This window comes from Toxotes jaculatrix, chromosome 11, assembly GCF_017976425.1.
Source record: "Toxotes jaculatrix isolate fToxJac2 chromosome 11, fToxJac2.pri, whole genome shotgun sequence".
NCBI lineage: Eukaryota > Metazoa > Chordata > Actinopteri > Toxotidae > Toxotes > Toxotes jaculatrix.
This window is the reverse complement of record NC_054404.1, coordinates 7,412,884-7,434,135: the sequence shown is the minus strand read 5'-3', so window position 1 is coordinate 7,434,135 and position 21,252 is coordinate 7,412,884. Positions and strand designations below refer to the sequence as shown.

At 40.7% G+C, this 21,252-nt stretch overlaps 1 protein-coding gene across 1 annotated transcript; it reads left to right on the top strand.

Annotated features, from left to right (window-relative positions):
* The first annotated feature begins 980 nt into the window (after positions 1 to 980).
* rgs17 (regulator of G protein signaling 17) lies at positions 981 to 16,101 on the top strand. Its single transcript, XM_041050444.1, has 6 exons — positions 981 to 1,131; positions 3,484 to 3,888; positions 8,218 to 8,348; positions 11,470 to 11,544; positions 11,658 to 11,889; positions 12,194 to 16,101. Exons 2-6 carry the CDS (start codon positions 3,886 to 3,888, stop codon positions 12,380 to 12,382), a joined length of 630 nt encoding a protein of 209 aa, XP_040906378.1. The 5' UTR covers positions 981 to 1,131; positions 3,484 to 3,885; the 3' UTR covers positions 12,383 to 16,101.
* Positions 16,102 to 21,252: the final 5,151 nt, after the last annotated feature.

Below are 21,252 nucleotides of genomic sequence, written 5' to 3'. Positions count from 1 at the left end.
AAATGATTTCCAATTTTAAAACAGATTACTGAGGAGGTGTTTTTGTAATCTGTCTCTCTATCTTTATTTCACATTTATTTTCTACTGCATGAAACACAGGCGCATGGTCTCGGAGTTCAGCAACATGCTAGAGAGAACCACATCCCTGTACAGGTTATTGCGGTTTGTCTGACAATCATGTAGAAGAATGTAAAATATTTGGTGGTATGATCATAAATGCCATGAAGTATGAGACCTCTTCAGTTTCCCTTAGCAAGCATTTTGGGATGGACACTCTCAGAATGATATGGGAGTATGAGAGGACAGCCAGGGAAACTGCAGACTACAGCAACCACCTACGATTCAACCCAAGATGCCAACAACACAGACTCATACCAAACAGCCCACGTCTAGGTTCCACAATGAAAGGCCGCAGAGCCGAAATGGTCCTAGAGAAGGCTCAGAGCCAGACACTGAATGAGAGAGTGAGACAGGTCCATTTCAGCACTGAAGGTCTGAATGAAAAGGCTTAGCGGTTACTCCAGAAACTGACATCGCATCTGCAAAGTGCAGTCTTGGAGAAGGTCAGTGATTTTCACTGAGAAGGCACCAGAACTGAAAAAGCCTCCTGGATGAGAGATGAAACCAAGTCCAGTTTAATTTATGTGGCATAACTGAAGTGACTGTTCCTCAAGGAAACTGCTCTAATCTTAGGATAAATTTCCTCTGCTACGAACAGTGGGCTTACAAACTTTATTACGAACTTACTCTCTAAGACAGACGAAATTTGAATATGTTAAATTGGTTTTTGCGATCATGTCTATCCTGGAAATATGTGATGTTTAATGCAGCACTGTTTCTATTCACTGTTATGTTCTGTAGTGTGACCCTGTGTGTGCGTTAGACTGTATGTGGAGCCTCAGCCGTGCATCCTCTCGCCGACTGCAGCCACAGAACAGCGGTGGCAGCGCGCCTGCGCAGTGCATCCAGGGGCTCGGCGGCGTTCGGTGCTGAAGTGGGGCGGATGGCAGAAAAACAGCGGCGATGGACATTACACCGCAGGATTCCCATTTACGATGTCGTTAAATAAGCATCGGGACATCGCGTTTTCACACCTATCACCCTAGGACACTGACAGCCCAGCGTAAAGGGGTAAGATGCTGATTATTCTGCGCTAATGCTCCACACGGAATGGCTAGCTGACGTTAGCACGACGCTAGCTGCTGCTCAGCTGCCACCGCCTCCTCTCACTGCGAGAGATAGCGGATCTCAGGCTGTCGGCTAAAGCTAGCAAGAAGAAAGTGGGTGGTGTTTGATTCCTGAAAAATTTCGGTGCGACAGTCAGCACCGCGCTGCCCCCACTCTCTCTAACGGCGCTATCGCTCCGTGGTGCCACCTGAGAGGGGGATCCCCTCCTCTCCCGGCTTCTCGGACCTGCAGCCGCTGGGCTCAGACGGTTCGGACAGCTGCAGAAGAAACCATGCAAAACACCCAGCCCAGCAGCTAGCCAGCAGAGCTAGTGCACAGAGGCAGAGAGCAGGGTCCGATGAGCCTGCCTACTTCTCATCTGAAGAAATGCAGGGGCCTTTCAGGCAGATGCAACAGATCCAGTGCTGCGACAGCACCCTCCACCCATACACTGTCTTGTCACCTTCCAGTTCATTTTGCCACCGAACAGAGTTATTTAAACCCTTTTCCTCTAAAGTCATGCACTGGAACGAGATCGGGTCGTGCACAGCTGAGGCAGCACCCACACTACAGTTTCCCATGGCTGTGTTGAGTCAGAGGAGCCCAGGTTATGTTGACACTACATCCTGGATGACTTCCTGATTCATCTCATTCAGCTTTTATTCTTCCCTCAGAGAGGCTTAATAGAGTGCAGTTGTAGAGGTAGAGATATTTTACTTGGAAGTACTGTCCAAACGTTTTAGGCACTAAAATTATAATAATAGTATTTATTTACTGGTTAACAGACCATCTGTTGCAGGACTTGTTCGTCTTGGCTCTGAAGATAGCTCTTTATGACTCTGCCTGTATGTTTGGGCTTCTTGTCAGGCTGCACATCGAATTTGTTATTGTGTGATGGATAAAAATCGAAACAGCTAAAGGGCCTAAAGCATTTGCACGCTACTATATATTAAAAACACTGAAACACTACAGTATTAGTGTCTACAGAGGCAGAGTTAACCAACACTTAAATGGTCCCTGAAGATATAAAGAGTGAAATCCTGATTGTTCTCATTGAAACTGCAGAGCTAAGACAGCTACAGTGCTTTTTTCTTTGGTTGTGATATAGTTGCTGTATTGGTGTGATGATGTGATATGGATCCCAGCTGCATTTACGTTTGTTATAATCATCATTAAATGATTTAATCATTTAATAGTCAAAAACTGTCTGAACTCTTTTCTCGATTTTCAGAATATTTCCTGATTATTTCTCTGTCAGTTGACCAATCAGTTAATCGATTACTTATTTCAGCTGTGGTTCAGACACAGGACAGACAGGCATCCTACGAATGCTCCCCCTAACACTTTCGTAATTCTATTCTTTTTTTTTTTAGTAAGCATGTTACTAAAGTTACTCTTGCTTTCTTCCTCCTGGGAACAGGCAGTTGAAAATCTCACAAGTACAACACAAAAGCCTTATCTTTGCACACAGCTATGCAAAATCATTCTTCATAGACTTTTAATATACAAGGGAAACTTTTGTCTTCAAACCAGTTTAAACTGGCATGAGCAGATATTGATGCTTCACTCACTAAGGGAACGGTTTTACTGTAGAACAGTACTGAGAAAGCATGTCGTGTCATATGGGAGGGATGGTAGCTCCATGTGAAAACCAGGAAATGCCATTTCCCTGTGATTGAGCGTTGGGCTGTGGGACCAGTGATAGGCTTAATCCCTTTCATGATGTGTGTTTAAGTGTGTCATTTATCATTTGCTGCATTTGGTTCATTTCCTCATTCATTTCTTAATTTGGTTTATTTCATCTCATTTTGACCACATCCTTTAGCTAATCACATATATATATTAGTATCAGCATATATGTTGGCAGTTTAGAAACAGTATAGGCCTGCGACAAATTATTGTTTTCATTACTGATTAATCTGTCAATTATTTATAAGGTTAATTGATGATACGTTTAGTCATGAAAATGTCATAAACGGTGAAAAAGTTTTCCCAAGCACATTGAAACGTCTTAGAAAAACGTACATCAAAACCCAAAGATGTTCAGTTTTCAATGATATAGAACAGAAAAGCATCAAATCCTCACTTTTTGATGAGCAGGAAGCAAAGTAAAAAAAAAAAAACTGATGATCCAGTATAGTCTGCATTATAGATTTATAATGTGTAGTGACAGAGTTTTAAGTGTATTGAACATAAGGTTCTGCAGCAAATATATTTCCTCACCATTGTCACCATAGAAAATTTCCTTTTCTTTTTTTGATTCTGTCCTGATTTTGACCGTAAACCCTGTTTTTCTTTGCTCTGTGTGTTTTTCAGATGCTGTACTTTAGCTGCTCCCTGTACTCTCAAGTCCATAAATGACCCTTTCGCCGAGATCCAAGGAAGCCTAGGAGGCGACGGCGAGAGAAACAAAAGGAGCGAGTGAAATAAGGAAGCAAGGAGAGGAAGTAGTTACACTTTCACCTCAGCTCTCATGTCCCTTTCTGTGCCACTCGGTCAGGGATGGTGAGACCAGTAACTTCTCTTCTCTGTGGTGAAAAGAACCTCCTTGCCTTGCCCCACATCTTCAGCAAGCCAAACAGCCAGTCCATTAGCCAAACAGTCGCTCAGACAGTCCACAAGTCAGTCACTCTGTCAACCAGCCTGCTATCGTCCAGCAACCTATTACCTCACGCCATGACTGCTCTGTCTGACCTGTTTTTAGGAACTCACTAATTCATGGTAAGTTTGACTTCTGTCCTGTATGACTGCGATTCCTGTTGGTTATAGTGTCCAAAGGAGACATTATACGTCCAACTTTACGTCGTTTGAATGTGAGGGAGATTATAGTCATCCACCCACTTGTGTTTAAAAAGTTTCAGATGAAGATAAAGAAAAAGAATTCATAAAGACCCAGTGCACATTTTCCTTAATGAGGTGTAAAATGTCTCATAATGTAAAACACCATGCAGCTAAAAAATTAAATTTTGCCAACGTTTTGCTCAATAATGTGAGTGAAAAATATTCACTTACTTTAACCAGTTCTTATTCTTCTTTGACAAGTTTAATCAGATTTTTTTTCAGCCCATGATGACAAAGTGCAAACACAAGCAATTGTTTTAAATTCCTTAGTCACACATCTATTCAGACATTTCAGATTGAACTAAGATGCATCCTTAGATCACCTGTGCGCTTAGTTGCCTGACTAATCAGTTGATTAGTCAGGTGTGCGCCTGACTAATCAACTGATTACTGAGCAAAGACCAGGCCATTATCTGCCTCATATGTGTTGAAAGGCATAGAATAAGAACAAAACTGCACCTCAGTGCATCCGCTGTGTTCTCACAGTGGACCTCTTATTGCTCAGTAAACAAAAAAAAATCATAAATTATGACACTGAGTAATATTTAGGTAACATACTCAGTGGTTAAGAACACTTTTTGGGATATGTTTGCTCAAACAAGAGAATCAAAGTGAAATAGGCCCAGTTTTACATCTCCTGCAACTATCAAAATTATTATTATTAATTATTAGGGTTGATTAACACTAATAAGGCATCTGTTAGTTCATTCCATTAGATGTGTTAATGTACAGTGTAAAAATACTTTAACAAAAGCTTCTGTAACAGACTGCTGCATCTGACACAGCTTACTGTGTTACCAGTGTATGAGCTGTATTACTGCTAACTTGACTCCACTAAGACTGAGATTAGACTGAGATACTTGATTGTAAAGCTCTTTAGGTCAGGTCCTATATTTTCCTTGATGGAGTGAAAACCAAGATACAAAACTTTTTTTTTTACTGGTAAAACATGAGATGAGGAAAGTTTGGACAGAAAAGCAGTAAAGAAATATTAAAACTCCCACAAAAGCGTGATCCACTCCCAGTTCTGCATCACTCATTGGCCAGGAGTCCTGCTCAGTTCGAGCTCTCACTGACATAACCTGTCGCTGCGCATGGATGACTGTCTACGAGTGGGAGATTATGAATGAATGTTCCACCCAGCTTGTTAATGTGAAAGAGCTCAGTTTGTGACTAGTAGCACATGTTGCCAGATCGGGTGGTTTTTCCGCCCAGTTGGGTTACTTTTTATTTAATTGGCTGGGTAAAAACAATACAGGCTTCTTTTTGTGCCAGTTTCCACCCTCCACGAATATAACCCTCAGGTTATATTCCAATAAACTGCTTCCTCCTCTGTTCTTATTAGTATGATTGACATTTGTTCATAGCTCTGTAAAAGTTTATATCTGTTCATATGACACAAGAGTAGACCTTTAACGCAACATTATCCGAGAGACTGCATAGGAAAAAAAACATAAACTCTCCTAAATGAAAACCTGGGCTACATTTATGATGACGGGGCAGGTTCGAAGCTCTGATTGGGTCACGTTTTGTCAGTCAAATAGTGCAACACTGCCAGCAGCCCACAGCGGCACGATGGCAGCGTGCAGTGCCATGATGAATGCTTAACAATACAACAGGATTTTTAGCCTGTGTGTTGTTAGCCATTAACAGACTCTTAATTTATTTATGGCTCATCCTTTGGCTGATAACCTGATTTTTTTGGGGGGGTTTCAGCTGATTTTTGAACTTGTCCACATGTAATTTAAATTATGTCTAAATTAATAAAATGTGGGAAAAAGTGAGGGGGCTCGTGAGAATACCGCGTATATGACGGGTCATATAGCTCTGTGTTCTGTGGTCCCTTTTCCCTCTCATCTCATTTTATTTGTATTTCCACTCCATATTTGCATGTCCTGTCAATGCGGCCTCCCTCTCCGGGTTTAGAACAAAGCCGTACCCTCACTGTCGTTTGCATCCAGCAGCCTGTTTTTCCACGGATGCTGCCTTGTCGCTGAATAACTGATGGCCACTCCACTGGTCAGGCGACGACATTTGCATATCAGGCACGTCCTCTCAGCCTTACCTGCCATGTATCATCATTGTAGTAAATTGCGTGTCTGTGTGCAGAGTAGAGGGAGCGAGAAAGAAGAGAGAAGGCTCCTCTGTTGGTAGTGGAGCCCAGTTATTTTTATTTGTTTGATGAGGAGTTTAATTTGAAGCATGACGTTACAGGTAAGGGTTCTGTTTCATGGATTGTATTGATACTTTTGATTCCCAGACTACAAGACAGCAGTTAATTAGTGGCTTTTTAACACTGAATCCCTCTGTGAGATTAAGCGTAAATGCCCCAAATTGTGAAGTGGAATTTGTGTTCATTATTTGGTGACAAGAGAAAAATTAGTTCTGACATGACAGCCTCTTCTTAGCCGATCTTTGTAGTGTTTCCTGTTGTAAATGTTGATTGTTGGTGTTTCTGGGTGAGAGCCAGTTTAAGCTTATTGCACAGTGGGATACGGGTTTTCCCGGCCTATGTAGCTCATAAGAAGCCAACCAAGTGTCTCCTTCTTGGAGGAAGATGAAAAATAGCATTACTAGACTATACTGTTCATCTCATGTAGAATGAGTTCTTAGAAGGTAGTGTTTTTTTTGTTTAGGCTTGAAAGGTGCTGTGTTTGCCTGTAACGGCTGTTATTTGATGTTAAAGTGGCTCCTCACATCCCTCCTACCTGCAAGGCTGAGCCTGCTGGCACATTGACCTTCAAAGTGTCTGTAAAGGCCGAGGACAACCGCAGGCGATGACCTGCACAGGATTGTCCACAGAGACTTTTTAGGAAGAGCAGAGTTAGTTGTCCAGGTCAAACCATGCTTAAGTACAGTAAACTAGATGAGGTAGCTGCAGAGAAATAACAGACTCACTAAACCAGAGGTGTCCAAACTGTTCCACAAAGGGCCGTGTGGCTGCAGGTTTTTGTTCCAACCAAGCAGCAGCACACCAGACTTGACTCATTTAATCAACTGATCTCAGTCTTCAGACAGCTGATTGGTCAAACTGTGTGCTCTTCATTGGTTGGAACAAAAACCTGCAGCCACACGGCCCTTTGTGGAACAGTTTGGACACCCCCTGCACTAAACTGTTCAGGAAAGTTTTGACAAACACAGTTTGCACAGTTCATACCCAAGTTTGCAGCAGCTGAAAGTGATATTTTATGAAATTATAACAAATCTTTGAAACCCAAGGCAGCCAGTTTTACAGTACTATGGAGGTAAACATCATTATTGGAGGAAAATTCAGCAGTAAAATGATGAGATGGCTCTGTGTGTTGGTTGGTCTTCTGTGTGTCCCCCAGTGGCTTTGGGCGATCCACTAACTTTTAAACTAGTGTCATTTCTTTCAAATATCTGCAAAACTAATGACATTCCCATCAGTCTCAGCTGCTCGTGCCTGCTAAACGTCAGCATGTTAGCACGGTCGGTCATTGTGAGCATATTAGCATGCTGACATTAGCATTTAGTACAAAGCGCTGCTGTGTCTGAGTCGCAGCCATGTTGACTGTCGACTGAAGTGTTACCACATAGGGTGCATTTTCTTTGCTTGTCTCATACATTAAAGAGCGAACTTCTGAAAACACAAACATCAAAGCTTTAGCAGAAACCACAGTGCTGCAGCACATTCATGTGACCACAGGGTTAACATGGAACAGAAGGAGCACATATGTACAACATAGTTTTTCCGGTGTATCACTTTTTAAAGCCTCATGTTCTGCCTGTGCAAAGGATGTTGCACATTCTGTGGCAAGGCAGAGGATGAATGCAGAAAGAGCTGCTGCGGTAATGTGAGTCTGCGTGTGTGCATGAATTTGTGTATTAATTGCACGTGTGTCTGTCTGTGAACGTGATGTGTCGACCCCGATTCTTCTGTCTGTGTCTGTGCCCACTGAAATGTATGTGTAGTGTCTATCAAAGCCGAGTGAAAGCCAGAAACCCTCGTACTGTACAAGGAAGGGAATCCTCTCTGTCCTGCTTGAGTGCTCTCTCTCGCTTCATCTCTCTTTCAAACACATTCAAACACAGTTTCTTGTATTTTTTTTCCCCCTCTAATAAGATATATTGCTGGTGAGCCAAAAGTAAAACCAGGGGGGGGCAAATTTGCAGCTGCAATCTCTGTTACATTATTAATCACTTGAAGTGTATTTAACTGTTTTTTTTTTTTTTTTTTTCATTGTGAAGCCCCGGAGTGTGAGTGGAGTGGAGATGAGAAAAAGGCAGGCGGCACACATCGAGGCCCCACCCCAGGCCCCTGGACAGCCCCGACCCAACACCTGCTGCCTCTGCTGGTGCGGCTGCTGCAAGTGTCTCTGGTAAGGAAATATTATACTACTTTTCTGTACTGTACTTTCAAGAGTCAGAAACTCACTCGTAAAAAATGTCATGTTTGATTTTAAGCTGAAGTGGTAATATAAATTAATAAATATAAATTAATGTTAATTTACTTACTTTATTGCCAGTCATTAAATACATTATGGCCTCTTTATGGAGCACGTTACAAAAAGCAAAGGCCTAAAGGCTGTAGCAGCTGTGTGGCATGGTGTCATCTGGTGACTTTCCAGTTTTTCTTAGCTGCCAGTAACTTTTTTAAATTGGAGATTAACTGGAAACATAAATGAGGCCCTGGCTGGAGTTTATCTGAAGCTGCCTTTAAACAAAGGAGAGCTTATGAACAACAAGTATAAATTTAACCATCTCTCCAAAGGAGTGTCTGAATTAAACATATTTGATCATAAATTCATATAGAGAGATTCCCAGTTTAAAATAATCTTAAACATTATATCATTATATCATTAGAGTTGCCACATAGATTGCATTTATAGGTTATTTCTTTTTCTTCATTTAAAAAAAAAAAAAAAAAACTCTCCCCCAGTGCCTGAAACAACAAACAGCTGGTCTTGCCCTTAATCCTGTTGCTTAACCTGTGATCTTACACTGCTGCTGAGCTCCCTAGAAATTCAACTCAATTCAACTTTATACCGACGCAGCGCTGGGGCCTGATCCAGCCTGGAAGCCATTAAGCCTTCCTGCAAACCAACCCATATTTTAACAGTCGAACAATTATGAAGCCTGGTGTTCAGTCAGTTTGATTTATATAGACCAAAATCACAAATTTGCCTCAGAGGGCTTCCTCTGTCTTTAGACCCTGGGTTCAGATAAGGAAAACTGGGAGTTCCCTGCACAAAGCACAACATAAGCTGCGCTGCGCATGTCATTTGTTGTAAGTTCTACCAATGTTAGCACAGATAATACAAATCTATGCAGTGGTGAAAATTTACAGCCATCAAGTGAGACCAAGTGAGTGTTGCTGCAGTCCGTGTTACGCTGTTTTCTGTCTCACCTTGGTCATGGACAGTGTTGGGGTGAATTAACCAGCAGGTTTAACAGGGCATGCTAGTTTTCATAGTTCGTATATTTTGGTGCTGGTTGAGGTTCTCCTTCACTGTACATCAGCAGTACTGAAGCACACAAGTTCTGTGACATTCATTTGAAGTGACATGTTTATTTTTTGGGGGCATAATGCATTTGATAAGGTGTAAGACATTGGCTCAGTTGCTTGTAAACAGAGACTTCAGCGTGGCGGATGCACTGGCTTCAACCCAGTGTCTTACTACACCACCACACAGCTACTTCAGAGGGGATGAGATGGTGGGATGGTTTAAAGAAGAAGGGAAGGACTTTGAAACTATTAAAGTTTAAATCTCAGTGGGATGGTCATCCAGTGTAGAGCTAGTTGTTATTTGCGAAGCAAATGCTATGGGGAAAAAAAAATAATAATGCAAGGCAGGTATTTACATTTTTTCCATATTACTGTGTTTAAATAACAACAGTTCAGTGTGTGAATAGTAGGCAAGAAGCAGAGTTTCCATTGTTTTTGCTTGAGTCCATTAGATCTGAAATTAAACTCTGTTAAACTACATTTTGTAACATTTTACAACGGTTTACAAACCAAAACTATGTGATGCTTACTTAAGAAAATAACGGGTGGTTGAATTGATAATGAAAATAATCAAAAGTTGCAGATTTAATATATACCTTCTCCTACATCCTCGAACTGAAGAGCACACAACCAACACAATAATAAAACGTGTCAGTGTCCTAATACTTGGAAATTGCACTGTTGTTCAGAAATGTGCACAAAGACTCACTGCACCACGTTGCCCCTGAGCAAGGCACCAAAACCAGTAACTGCTGTGCAGCTCCTACAGCTGCCTCTCTGTGGCTGCACTCTTGCCCGGAGAGAGGAGTGAATGAAACATTGTTTTCAGGCAGTGAATGGTGAATGTGCTGCTTCTTTCACACCACTTCATCTGAAGTGGTGGCAGCTTGCGGACTGGGTAGTGAGTGCTCTGTGACTCCGCTGTGAGTTTTTCAATCAAACGCCGGTGTCGGCGTCTCCAGAATGAGCCTGGAAAACGATCTTCAGTACCCTAAAAGTTTATTTATGTTAGTGTGAAGGCTGGGACGGATAATGTGCCTTTTCAGTGCAGGTTTGCGTTACACAGCTGAGACCTTTGTATGAGTTATAGGTAAATCACTGAATGTCCTCTGTGTTTCTTTCTCTTTTTTTTTTTTTTACTATCATATCGAGTCAAACGGTAGAGATCTATGACAGTCTGTGAATCACAGGAGATCTCGTCTCGGAGATCACCGTTGCGGTGAAGTTTTAGAAACTGAGGGTGAGTGTGTATGAAAGTGTTACACGCTCACCAATCCCCACCCCCACCCCCATACCCTCCAACTCCTCCTCACCCACCCTCACACAAGGCCCTTATCTGGTTGGGGTGCCTTCTATTTCCATCCACACATCACATGCAAAACAGCTGTGAAGAACAGCCTGTATATTTAGCTGTATTGTGAGGGCGCCCGGGGGCTGTGGCTAGCTTAGCCCATTACTGCCGCACAATGGGGACTTTGACAAGAGACAGCAAGAGGAAGGAAAGATCCTCCATGGTGGGACAAAAATAGACAGCTCAGTGTGTGTTGCATTGTGGACTCGGCAAGTGTGACTGAGCTGCGATAGACAGAGAGGCTACCGTGTGTGTTTCAAGTGTTTACATAAAGGCCTTCACTGAAGCTTTATTGTTTTATTGACTTTGAATATATGGCAACGTTATCTGCGATTAACAGCTAACAACTAACGACTAATCGTCGCTTTCATCATGGATTTATCTGCTTGTTATATTCTCTATATTGACCCCCTGTGACAGGCTTCACCTGATGTTGAACAGTTTCAGGGGTGGTCCATCAAGCCTACATAAACCGCTTTAAAACCAAATACGTAAATAAAAGTGGATGAAAATTAATTTGAATATAACTGGAACTCTCCATCTAGTTAATCGAATGATAACTCAAACGTATCCATTTTAACTGCCAGACACATTTCTGGTCTTTTACTTTGGCAAGAAAAAAAATTTCTTGTCTCCAATCCAGGAATGAAGACAGGATGGAGAGGAGCGAACGACAGACATGCACCAAGATGGACAGTATTGAAGCTGCAGAAGAACAGTGAGTCCAGTCTTGCATGTTTGTGTTTGTGTGCTGCTGTCATTCCCATGCACGTTCTTGTCTTCATTTTATTTTATTGGTTTTTTTTTTTTGTTTTTAATGTCCAACCGCAGACACCCCAGTCTAGAGGAGGTTCTGTCGTGGTCACGGAGCTTTGAGATGATGCTGCGCTCGTTGGAGGGCCGGGAGGTCTTCCGGGAGTTCCTGCGCTCGGAGTACAGCGAGGACAACCTGCTTTTCTGGTTGGCCTGTGAAGAGCTGAAAAAGGAGACGAATCCCTCTGTGGTGGATGAGAAGGCCAGGATCATATACGAAGACTACGTGTCCATATTATCACCCAAAGAGGTACTGACCACCACAGAATCTGAGAAAGAAAACATGCATTTTTGCTTTTTAACCTTGTTTCCAACAAAGTGCTCTTAAGTCATTTTAATTAAGGCTTGAGAGGTGACAGCAGACTGTTTCGGCCATACTAGTGTTGTAGCTCTAAAGATGACAGTGTCAGTCTGTTGTTCGATCAGTCCACCACTTTGGCCCAGACAAAAAATATCTCAGCTATTATTGGATGAACTTATGAGACAATTGGTGTAGACATTCAAGGTCCCTAGAGGATGAATCCTAATAACAGAATTTGTTTTCCGTACTCCAGGTGAGTCTGGACTCACGGGTCAGAGAAGGAATAAACCAGAGCTTGGCCGAGCCCAGCAACCTGATGTACGAGGAGGCCCAGCTCCAGATCTACACCCTGATGCACCGCGACTCCTTCCCCCGTTTCCTCAACTCCTCCGTTTACAGAGACCTCCTGGCCAACAGGAGGCGCACCTGCCTCGACACCTAGACCCCTCCACCCTCCCTCATTGCCATCGTACACCAACGAGACTACTACTTAAACTTCAAATACTACTATGGTGCCAGAAGTCGGGTTTGGAAAATCTCTCCCTCTTTTTTGATTGAAAAGACTGAATGACATCCAAGATAGCTGGTTGTTTTTTTATTTATATTTTTTAAGCAATTTATATCCAGTTCTCCACTGGAGCCAGGTCGGCCTTTGCTGGTTGGTTATTGGTCAGTTTAAGACCATTAATGCTGGCCAGTGATTGTTTTGCTAGCAATTTGTGCTGTTTGTTTCGGTTGACTGGCCAACCCACGTGTCAGCTGTTGGTTGAAAGGGCCAACCTGATGGCCAGCTGTTGGTTACCTGTGGACAAGGACTCCTCAGGCAGTGGGGACAGAAAGAGAGAGAGAAAGAGAGAGACAAAAAGGACAAGCCAACTGTTCCTGTACTGTAATATTTAGACCTCATGCTTTCTACCCTCACTTTAATATTCTCTCTCTCTCTTTACTCATTCTCTTTCATATTTTTTTGTTTTTCTAATTTTGTCCCATTCCTCAGATGTGTTTAATTTTGTTTTTGTTTTTTTTAATTTCATTACTGTCCAAACATGACACCTAGTTGTTGGAGTTGGGGCGTTTCTGCCCATTTAACCAGTAGAAGCACTGGCTCTGCATGTAACTCTCTCTCTCTACAGTAGCTTGACGATGTAAGCCGCGGACTGCAACCGTTTTTGAATATTGAGATGTATTAAGACAGGGGACCTGTCTCTCTGTATGGCTGTCTATGTTCAGTGAAGGGAAAAAGTACACTTCTGCCAATTTTAAGCTTACAGCAGTTTTTTATTGAGGAGGTTTGATGGCTTCTGCAGCAAAGGCAGCAGCAGCAGCACCTACCCATCCATCCATCCACCTGTCCATCCGTCCGTCCGTCCAAGCACTTTCCTTCTTTAGGATTCTTTAACTGGGAGAAGTAAGGGCTAGAATTGTGGTTGGGCAGCTACGTGTATTATTATTACTCATGAACTTTAGACAAAAATCTCTCCACTGAGAAAATCACAATGCCTTTACATGTAAGAAAAGGCAGCACAAGCGCTGCTGGAGTTTTTCTGGAAAGCAACCACAGTTTGTCCAACAATCCCTACCTCCCATCTTTTTTCCCTCCCCCTTCCTCCTCCCTCCAACTCAGACCATCACAGCCTGACAAGCACAGGTGCCCGATGTGGGGGAGAGAAAAAAATTGAAAAAAAAAAAAAGAACCCCACATTGATCCACAAATAGTCATCTGCATTTTGAAATTCTTGAGCTGGAAAAGAGAGTTTAAGAGAGCACTATGGAAAGCTGGTTCTGTTTGGAGAACATAAAGAGATGCAGCAGACACTGATGCATTTGAGAGTGTTGTTTAGCCCTGGCCTTTGTCTGTAAGGCTTTAGCTTTAGACGCTGTAGGTAATATAACAGCCCAGGGAGTTGTCCAGTATCTGGCTGCAGATATGTGAACCAGGTGCCAAACATGATGTCAGAGATGCTGTGAAGAGATATTAGATGTGACTTGTCACCAGGCTGTGGAGTCTCGGTCATTCCAGTGCATGTCTGTTTCTCCGGCGGATGAAGTTGTGAGAGTGTATGGTAGTCCTTCAGTTAGCTGCTGCCCATTTAAGACACTGATGATTTTTTTTTTTTTTTTTTTTTTTTTTTTTTACCAGAGCAAGTGACAACGGTTGGTATAAAAATGCTAACATGCTAGCCGTTTCAACAAGGCTAACTAGGTTTCGGCATGCTGTAGGCAAGCGGTTAGCATCTTGTGCTAGCCTTGCTAATCCTCCATCCCACTGCCAGCCCTCACACACTCTGGTTTGTTTTTTCTAATCTGACTTTGACAGCATGCGATGATAATGGTTATGTGTGTGTATGGTACAGTTGCACACTTAACAGAAAAAAAAATTAGTAAAAAAAAAAAAAAAAAAAAAAACTTTAAGGGGGTCTTGCCAAATGTCCCATTAACATTTTTAGTATATAAAAGGACATTTTGTTTTTTGATGATGTGAACATTTGAACATAAACTTTGTTCCTGGCCTGTGGACGTGCAGTAGAAAGTGCATGAGTGCAGTATATGCTTTTTTTTTTTTTTAATAAACTGGGCCTCCGAGTGTATTCATCATGTCACATGATGGATAGCTGAAGCCTTGGTTTGGTGGTTAGTGCAGTCTTAAAGTGTCAATGAAACAGTGCCACTTCTCACTGATAAATGTAGGCGTCCGTGTTGCCACCTCCTTTAACTACCTGAAGTTTACGTGCCAAGTTTGGGCTAGATTAAATTCAGTAGTAGACGATGCAGGATGTCTAGAAGAATACTGAAGTGCAATTGGATGTAGTTAGTGATAATAGAGTCTATTTGAAACTGTGTCCCACTATTTTAGCTTGGTTTTGAATTGTCAGAAGGATATGTTATAAATAACTAACCATGACAACTTTCAGGATACTCCAAATGTTTTAATGCCACTGTTAGATTATTAAAGAAACTGTCTGCCTCTACTTTGAATTTGCAAGGTTTACTGGAGGAACTAAATACCGAAACAGATAATTCAGTTTATCTTTAAAAAAAAAAAAAAGCAAAATGTAGGTCCTTTTCAGTCATGGGATTTTGATTTTTTCCTCCAGACTTTTTTTCATTTGCAGTAACTAGATGAAACTGCCAGTTCAAAACCAAGCTAATACATGTCTACAAAAGCTCTCTGTCACAAAGTATTGGTACTGAATCAGTAAAATTGACACTGTAAAGTCAGGAAGGCAGGTCTAAACCAATAATCACTCAACAGTTTTGCAATGTTCCTCATTGAAAAAATACTCTATTTAACCTTTGGCAATACAGTACTCACATGCAGACAACATTAATATCCATAAGGGCTTGATTGATATTGCTTAGCTGCTTTAAAGAAGAGCTGTGCATGCATGCGCCCAGTTGATCAGAAGCAAAGGAATACAGAGTAATTAACCAATTCTGATACTAAAGGATCAATTTTCACGCTTACTCGGTGGAGCAAGTTTTCATCACCAGGAAACATAAGCATTTTAGACGTTTGCATTTGGACAACTCTGTAACTTTTTTGAGTCAGTAGAAGAATGCCTGTCACTCACAAAGCTCCTTTGCAGACAAATCCCTCTTCTGCACAGTACAGCTATGTTTCCTCGTTGCTGAATCTATACCGTTATTAACACGAGAATGTTTCACCAAGAACCAGATAATGAAATCATGGTGCAATTAAACCAAGTTTACATTTATAAATTGTGAGATGTGTGTACCTTATTAAATACTCGCAACAGTGGGGAGCTAAGTGTCCCCAGTGTGAGCGGAGAAGCCAGCAGGTTTAAGGCTGGCACCAGTCTCTGCCCAGTGCTAACGGACAGTCATGAGTTAAAAACTGGGAGTGTTTTACAGGAAGGACACACACAGCAGAAACCCAGGTTTTCTGCTTATCGTCCTTTCCTCTTAATTTATTGTGACTTTTACACAGTGGGGAAAAGTACACGGTTGTTTATTTTTAATAACTGCATTTCAAATGTGGATTTTACAAGCAATGATGATGATGTGAAGTGATGTAGTGCCATCGCTGAGTTTAGATTTTTGTCTTTAAATTACCATGGGTTCCAAGTGAGTGGGTTTTTGAAACGTGGCTGTGGTTTTGTTGACAAAAAAAAAAAAAGGAAAAAAAAAAAGAGGTTGAGAGCTGAAGTGTCCTGATGGGATGGAGGAGGTTTGCGAAGCTTTGGCCTTACTGACACGTTTTATTTTTTTTTCCTTTGTATAAAAAAAACAACAACAACAAACGTCTCTGTAGGCTTTTCACTACCTCTCATGTTGGTTAATTTATTTCACATCTAGTTGTCAATGTACAAGTTGTTTTTAGATCTACTTGAAGCCTAACACTGTAAACAAAAATGTGCACAGAAAAATGACTATGTATATGACCAGAGGGGTTAAAGAAAGCTTGGCCTAGTCAACATTATTTTTTTTGTTTGTATGTATGTTTGTTTTTAATTGTGTTGAGCTGAACTAGATTTTGCATCTCTATAAAGAATTCAGGAATCCACTGTCTAAGGGCTAATCCCATTTTTGCCTATGCAAATCTGTTACTGTGGGTGAGTTGGGAAAGGGCGAGCTACCGCACCTTTCACCTGTTTTAGATGGACCATGGTTTACATTGCCCTTTGCTGATATTCTTCAATCTTATTCAGCAAAAATGTACGCTTATTTTTGTTTCTATATAAATATTATATATATAAATATATATAAAACAAGTAATATACAGAGAAAATAGTATATGCCTTCGTGATGATAAAAAAGAAACCTTGCTGAAAACAAATAAATGTGTTGTTGTCTGACGTTATGTGGCTGTGTGCTGGAGTCTTGGTACGATGATAATAGACAACTGGAATTCAACTGACAGTTAAGCGACTGACTGAGAAGTTGACTGACTGACTGTCAGGAAAAAACTCTCATTACTCAGGCTACAACACTAGTAGCTGACCCTGTGCAGTAGTTCCTAACTGAGGGGGAAAAACTTTATTTATTCAAGGAGCAACCACATCATGACTCTCTGTGACCAATATTTGTTATCCAGCCCCAGCCTGTGAGGTAAATAAGGAATTCGGGTTATCCAGGGCTTGTCCTTGTCATTTTTTCACTGTAAAGTTTGGTCATTTTAAAAGCAAGACTATGTAACCTTTGCTAAACAAAGGCCATTGTTGCCACAAGTGACAGTTTAGGGAAAAGGGCAAATTATAAAATAGTGTGTAAAAGCAGCAGAAGCAGAGAAAAGTCAAGAGTCCAAGTCAGGCTTCAACGCTCAAACTACTGAGCGTATTGAATTGAGCGAAGGTGTGTTTTACTGCTTATGAATTCAACTTTTTATTTGTAAGAGTCTGACTGTTTTATTTCTTCTGGCAAAAGTTACATAGTCTCACTTTGAAGGGCTGAGTCGAAGCAAACCTGGAAACAAGCTGAGTTATTAATGGTACCTGCCTTTGAAATGTGCACTGTCCATACGCAAGTCACATTTTATAACCAGTAATTCATGAATAAAACAAAAAAAAAATGCCACTTGCTACATGAAATATTATTTTTATCGTGATTATCCTTTTGTTGTTTGTCAGTGGACACTGCACAGCCGTTGTGAATTTGTACAATCAAATGAGTGCAGCACCATGTCATCAGCAAACAGCAGCAACTTATTTTTCTATTCTTCAACCTCTTGTTCTTTGTGTAGCCACATCCAGTCAGACTATCACTGTGTGAATACAGTAGCTTTGATGCAGGATGCATCAGTAAAAGTGGGTTTTCTTCTTTTCTTTTTTTTTCTATTCTATATTCCACTAATGCAAAATGTAAGAAAAGTCAGTAATGAGTTACTTACTTACGAGGCCATTCACTCAGTTCTTATGAGTCCTTCTTAGCTTCGAGCTGAGGTTGTATAGATTTTTCCCACAATTCCTCACAGTGCATCGTGGCTAGGGGACGACAGGTTTATCGATTGATGTTCCTTTGTGTGTTCCCTCAGTTGGATTTGGTGCCTCTTTATGCTTCACAACAGACCTCAAGATCTCTTTCTGTCTCGCTGTCTGTCTCACTTTCTTTGTAACATCACACATGCAACACTGTTTAAAGCAGTTGGAGCAGAGACGGCCCCCGTTTTAAAGCAAAAATCACATTGATGTTTGTTAATCCTATATGAATACTGACACCCTCATATCGTCTCTTTCGTACCTCTTCCAGAGGTGTTTGTGCTACTTTGGGAAAGAGATCATGTTTGTGCAGGAACTGGTTGAAGTTGGTTTTCAAAAGTTTTAGGCAATCACTTTTCTCTTTATTGATTTAGATGCCTAAGCCTCTTGGTTTTTGTCATGCCTGTGTAGATAGATCACAGTCGTTGAGAGATGATCCGCAGGTGAAAATAAAAAAGAATTTTCCTGTCACTTTAGGCGACTAAAAAAGTGACATTGTTTTCTATTCAGCATGCTTTTTGCTAAATAAATGAAATAATTCAGTTATTTGCTATAAACGATACTGTATGAGTATGTATTCAAGTACTGCAGTATGCAGACAATTAAAAATATCAGAAACTCTTTTGAGAGGTTCATATTTTTCTTCTAGTATGTTTCACTAATATTGAAGGTTATGGGTACTTAATTCTTGTTTTGAGTGTCTCATGAATTACCAGAATGACTAAAGGACCCTCTTTGTATTAACAAATATAGACTATGGTTGGTTATTTCCACATGCATGACTTGCAGAACAATTTTGCCAGGACAGTGCTAGTGCAGCGGGCTTTTTAATCAAGAATTTTGGTCAGTCAAGCTCAACTTTTCACTGTTTTTCACTGGCTGCTTGACAACTTTTGACGATGACTTGAGATCCTGACTGTTTTATTTACATCAAGGCAGGTGAAATTTTATCCTTGAGGTCACTCATGGTCAACAAGGCAGCGTGGAGTGGAGTTTATTTCTCTTGCAGAGCCTCATCTTGAGAGACGAAGCAGATGTGACTTCTAGTTTTCAGATTTAAAATGTTGTGATGATAACATGACAGCTGAGCTTTAAACAGCAGCCAATAAGACTGAGCTCCTGAGTTCAATAGATTGTGCAACTTCCTCGAACATCTCAGAGCACTGTGTCCCTAGCCTTCAGGGTCGCGCTGCCCAAGGATCTGATTGCTTTTCATTATGACTTTGAATTTTAACAAAGGAAACTGATCATCAATCCTTGATTAGCATTGCTGTCTAAAGCGCCCTGAGATGCAGGAATCTCTTAACTGTAGCATTGAAAAGACTTTTCTATCTCATTAGTCCAGTCTTGATGAAACACTGTCCTCTGTTGTAGAATAACACAGGAGGGACTCATCTCATCTAGCCTTGTCTTACAGGGCTGTAAATCTGTACTTCAAGACAGAGCTGGCACAAAATTAACAGCACTGAGCATTAAGAAATTTGTACATTGTGACGAACATTTATTGTGTTGGTATTGGCAATTCTCTGCATGATAGTACAATACAGATGTAAATTTAGTTTTCACCAAGGACGGTAGAATCAAGATTAAAGAAATATTTACACCCAAGTCTAGTTTAGCAAATGTGGACTTGATTTGATAAAATTTACACTAGCTGTGTGAAACTGTAGTTAAACTGTGATGGGTGTGGAGAAATAGTGTGTCGTTTGATTATGCTCTTATTTCTGTACGCTAACTGTGAAGCTACAACCAGCAGCCGGTTATATTAGCTTAGCTAGGACTAGCTAGCTAAGATTAGCTGCTATCCTGGCACAGTCCACCTCACTAATTTTATCTCACTTGTTTGATGCATAAAAAAAACAAGTGTAAAAATCTCTATTTAAAATGGTTGTGTGGGGGAGCATGTGTCGGACTATTCCATGTTGATTCAAGAAATAGCTTTGCTAAGCTAAGCTAAGCTAACCGTCTGCTGCCTCCAACTTCATATTTATCATACAGACTGGGGTATAGGTCTTCTCATCTAACACTTGGTGAGTAAAGTGAATCAATAGTTCCCAAATGTCTATTCCTTAAAAAAAAAGAAGAAAAAACTGAATAAAAAAAAAAATTGAGCGCTATAAAATAAAAAAATAAAATAAAAAAAATTTAAGGAAAAACGAGGTTGAATTTTCCTGACACAGTGGTCAATGCAACTGTCCCATTAAGAACAACAATGCTTCTTTGGTGGAAAGAATGTGCCAAAATTATTATCTACCTTTTGTTTCAATGTGAAAGGGTCAAAGGAATTGTTGGAATATAAAATTACATGTTTTGTTGGACTCAAAATGTTCCTTTACGAAACACATTTTGTTATTTGTCTTTTCACGTTGCTGTCGTGGGTCCACCAATCATCCACATATAATCTGCTTCATCGACATGTAACCAACAGACCTGAAGACTCTGTAAACAGACACTGAACATTTTGAAGCGTGACTGAAACAAAAGAAGCTGTTCACTATTTTTCTGTTTTGTACTGTTTTAACTTATTTTAACAGGAAGTTTGTTTCTGTCATTGTTTTTTTTTTTTTTTGTTTTTTTCCTCAAAAGACACAAAAAATTGTTGTTCATCGGCCTTTAACTTCATACGAATTGCCGTCACGTTAACAGCGTGTTCAGTTGTGGTACATTTTGATCTACGGTTCAGTCTCTGTCTTCGTTTACACAATGACATCTTGCATTAAGAGAAATCTCCAAACTATGGTAACTGCCCTTGAATATCTGTAATTTAAATAGTGCTGCTAGAGAAAGAAATCTAAATGTAACAACTTACAATAAATACTTAATAGATTTTTGCCAAATGTTGACTGTGTCTTTCTTTGACTGGAGGTGTGGGAGTAAGCTACGACCTTCGGATTCTGTACAGTTTTAATTAACGTACTGTCAAGGTGCTTTCTTTTTAACTTTTTTTACAACTCTGGATGTAAAGATGGTTTCCACACTTGCTCAGCATTTTTATTAGCCAGAAATAGTTCTACAGTTGTGGCTCAAGGGATGGCAATATTGGTCTGTTGTTCATTCGGTCCACCGCTCGGTCTATTTTGGTTCAGACTGAAATATTTCAACAAATATTGCATGGATGACCAGGTAATTTTGTACATTCATGGCTCTCAGAGGATGAATCCTGTTTTGTTTATTTCCTGACTTTATTCCTAGAGCTTGCAGTACGTCAAAGTTTTCACTCACTTGATTGGCTAGCAAAACATTTTGTATCTACAAACATAACTTTTCCTGTAGCACCACCATAAGGCTGATATGGGGTTTTTAGAGAAACATTTTAGCAAATATTGGATGGACTGTTTTGTTTTTCAAATTTCTGACCAAATACTTATGAAACTAA

Excerpts from the sequence above, each read along its gene's own strand:
- rgs17 (XM_041050444.1), top strand. Across the intron at positions 11,545-11,657 it reads ATTGAAGCTGCAGAAGAACA|ACACCCCAGTCTAGAGGAGG; the intron begins GTGAGTCCAGTC and ends GTCCAACCGCAG. Across the intron at positions 11,890-12,193 it reads CCATATTATCACCCAAAGAG|GTGAGTCTGGACTCACGGGT; the intron begins GTACTGACCACC and ends TCCGTACTCCAG.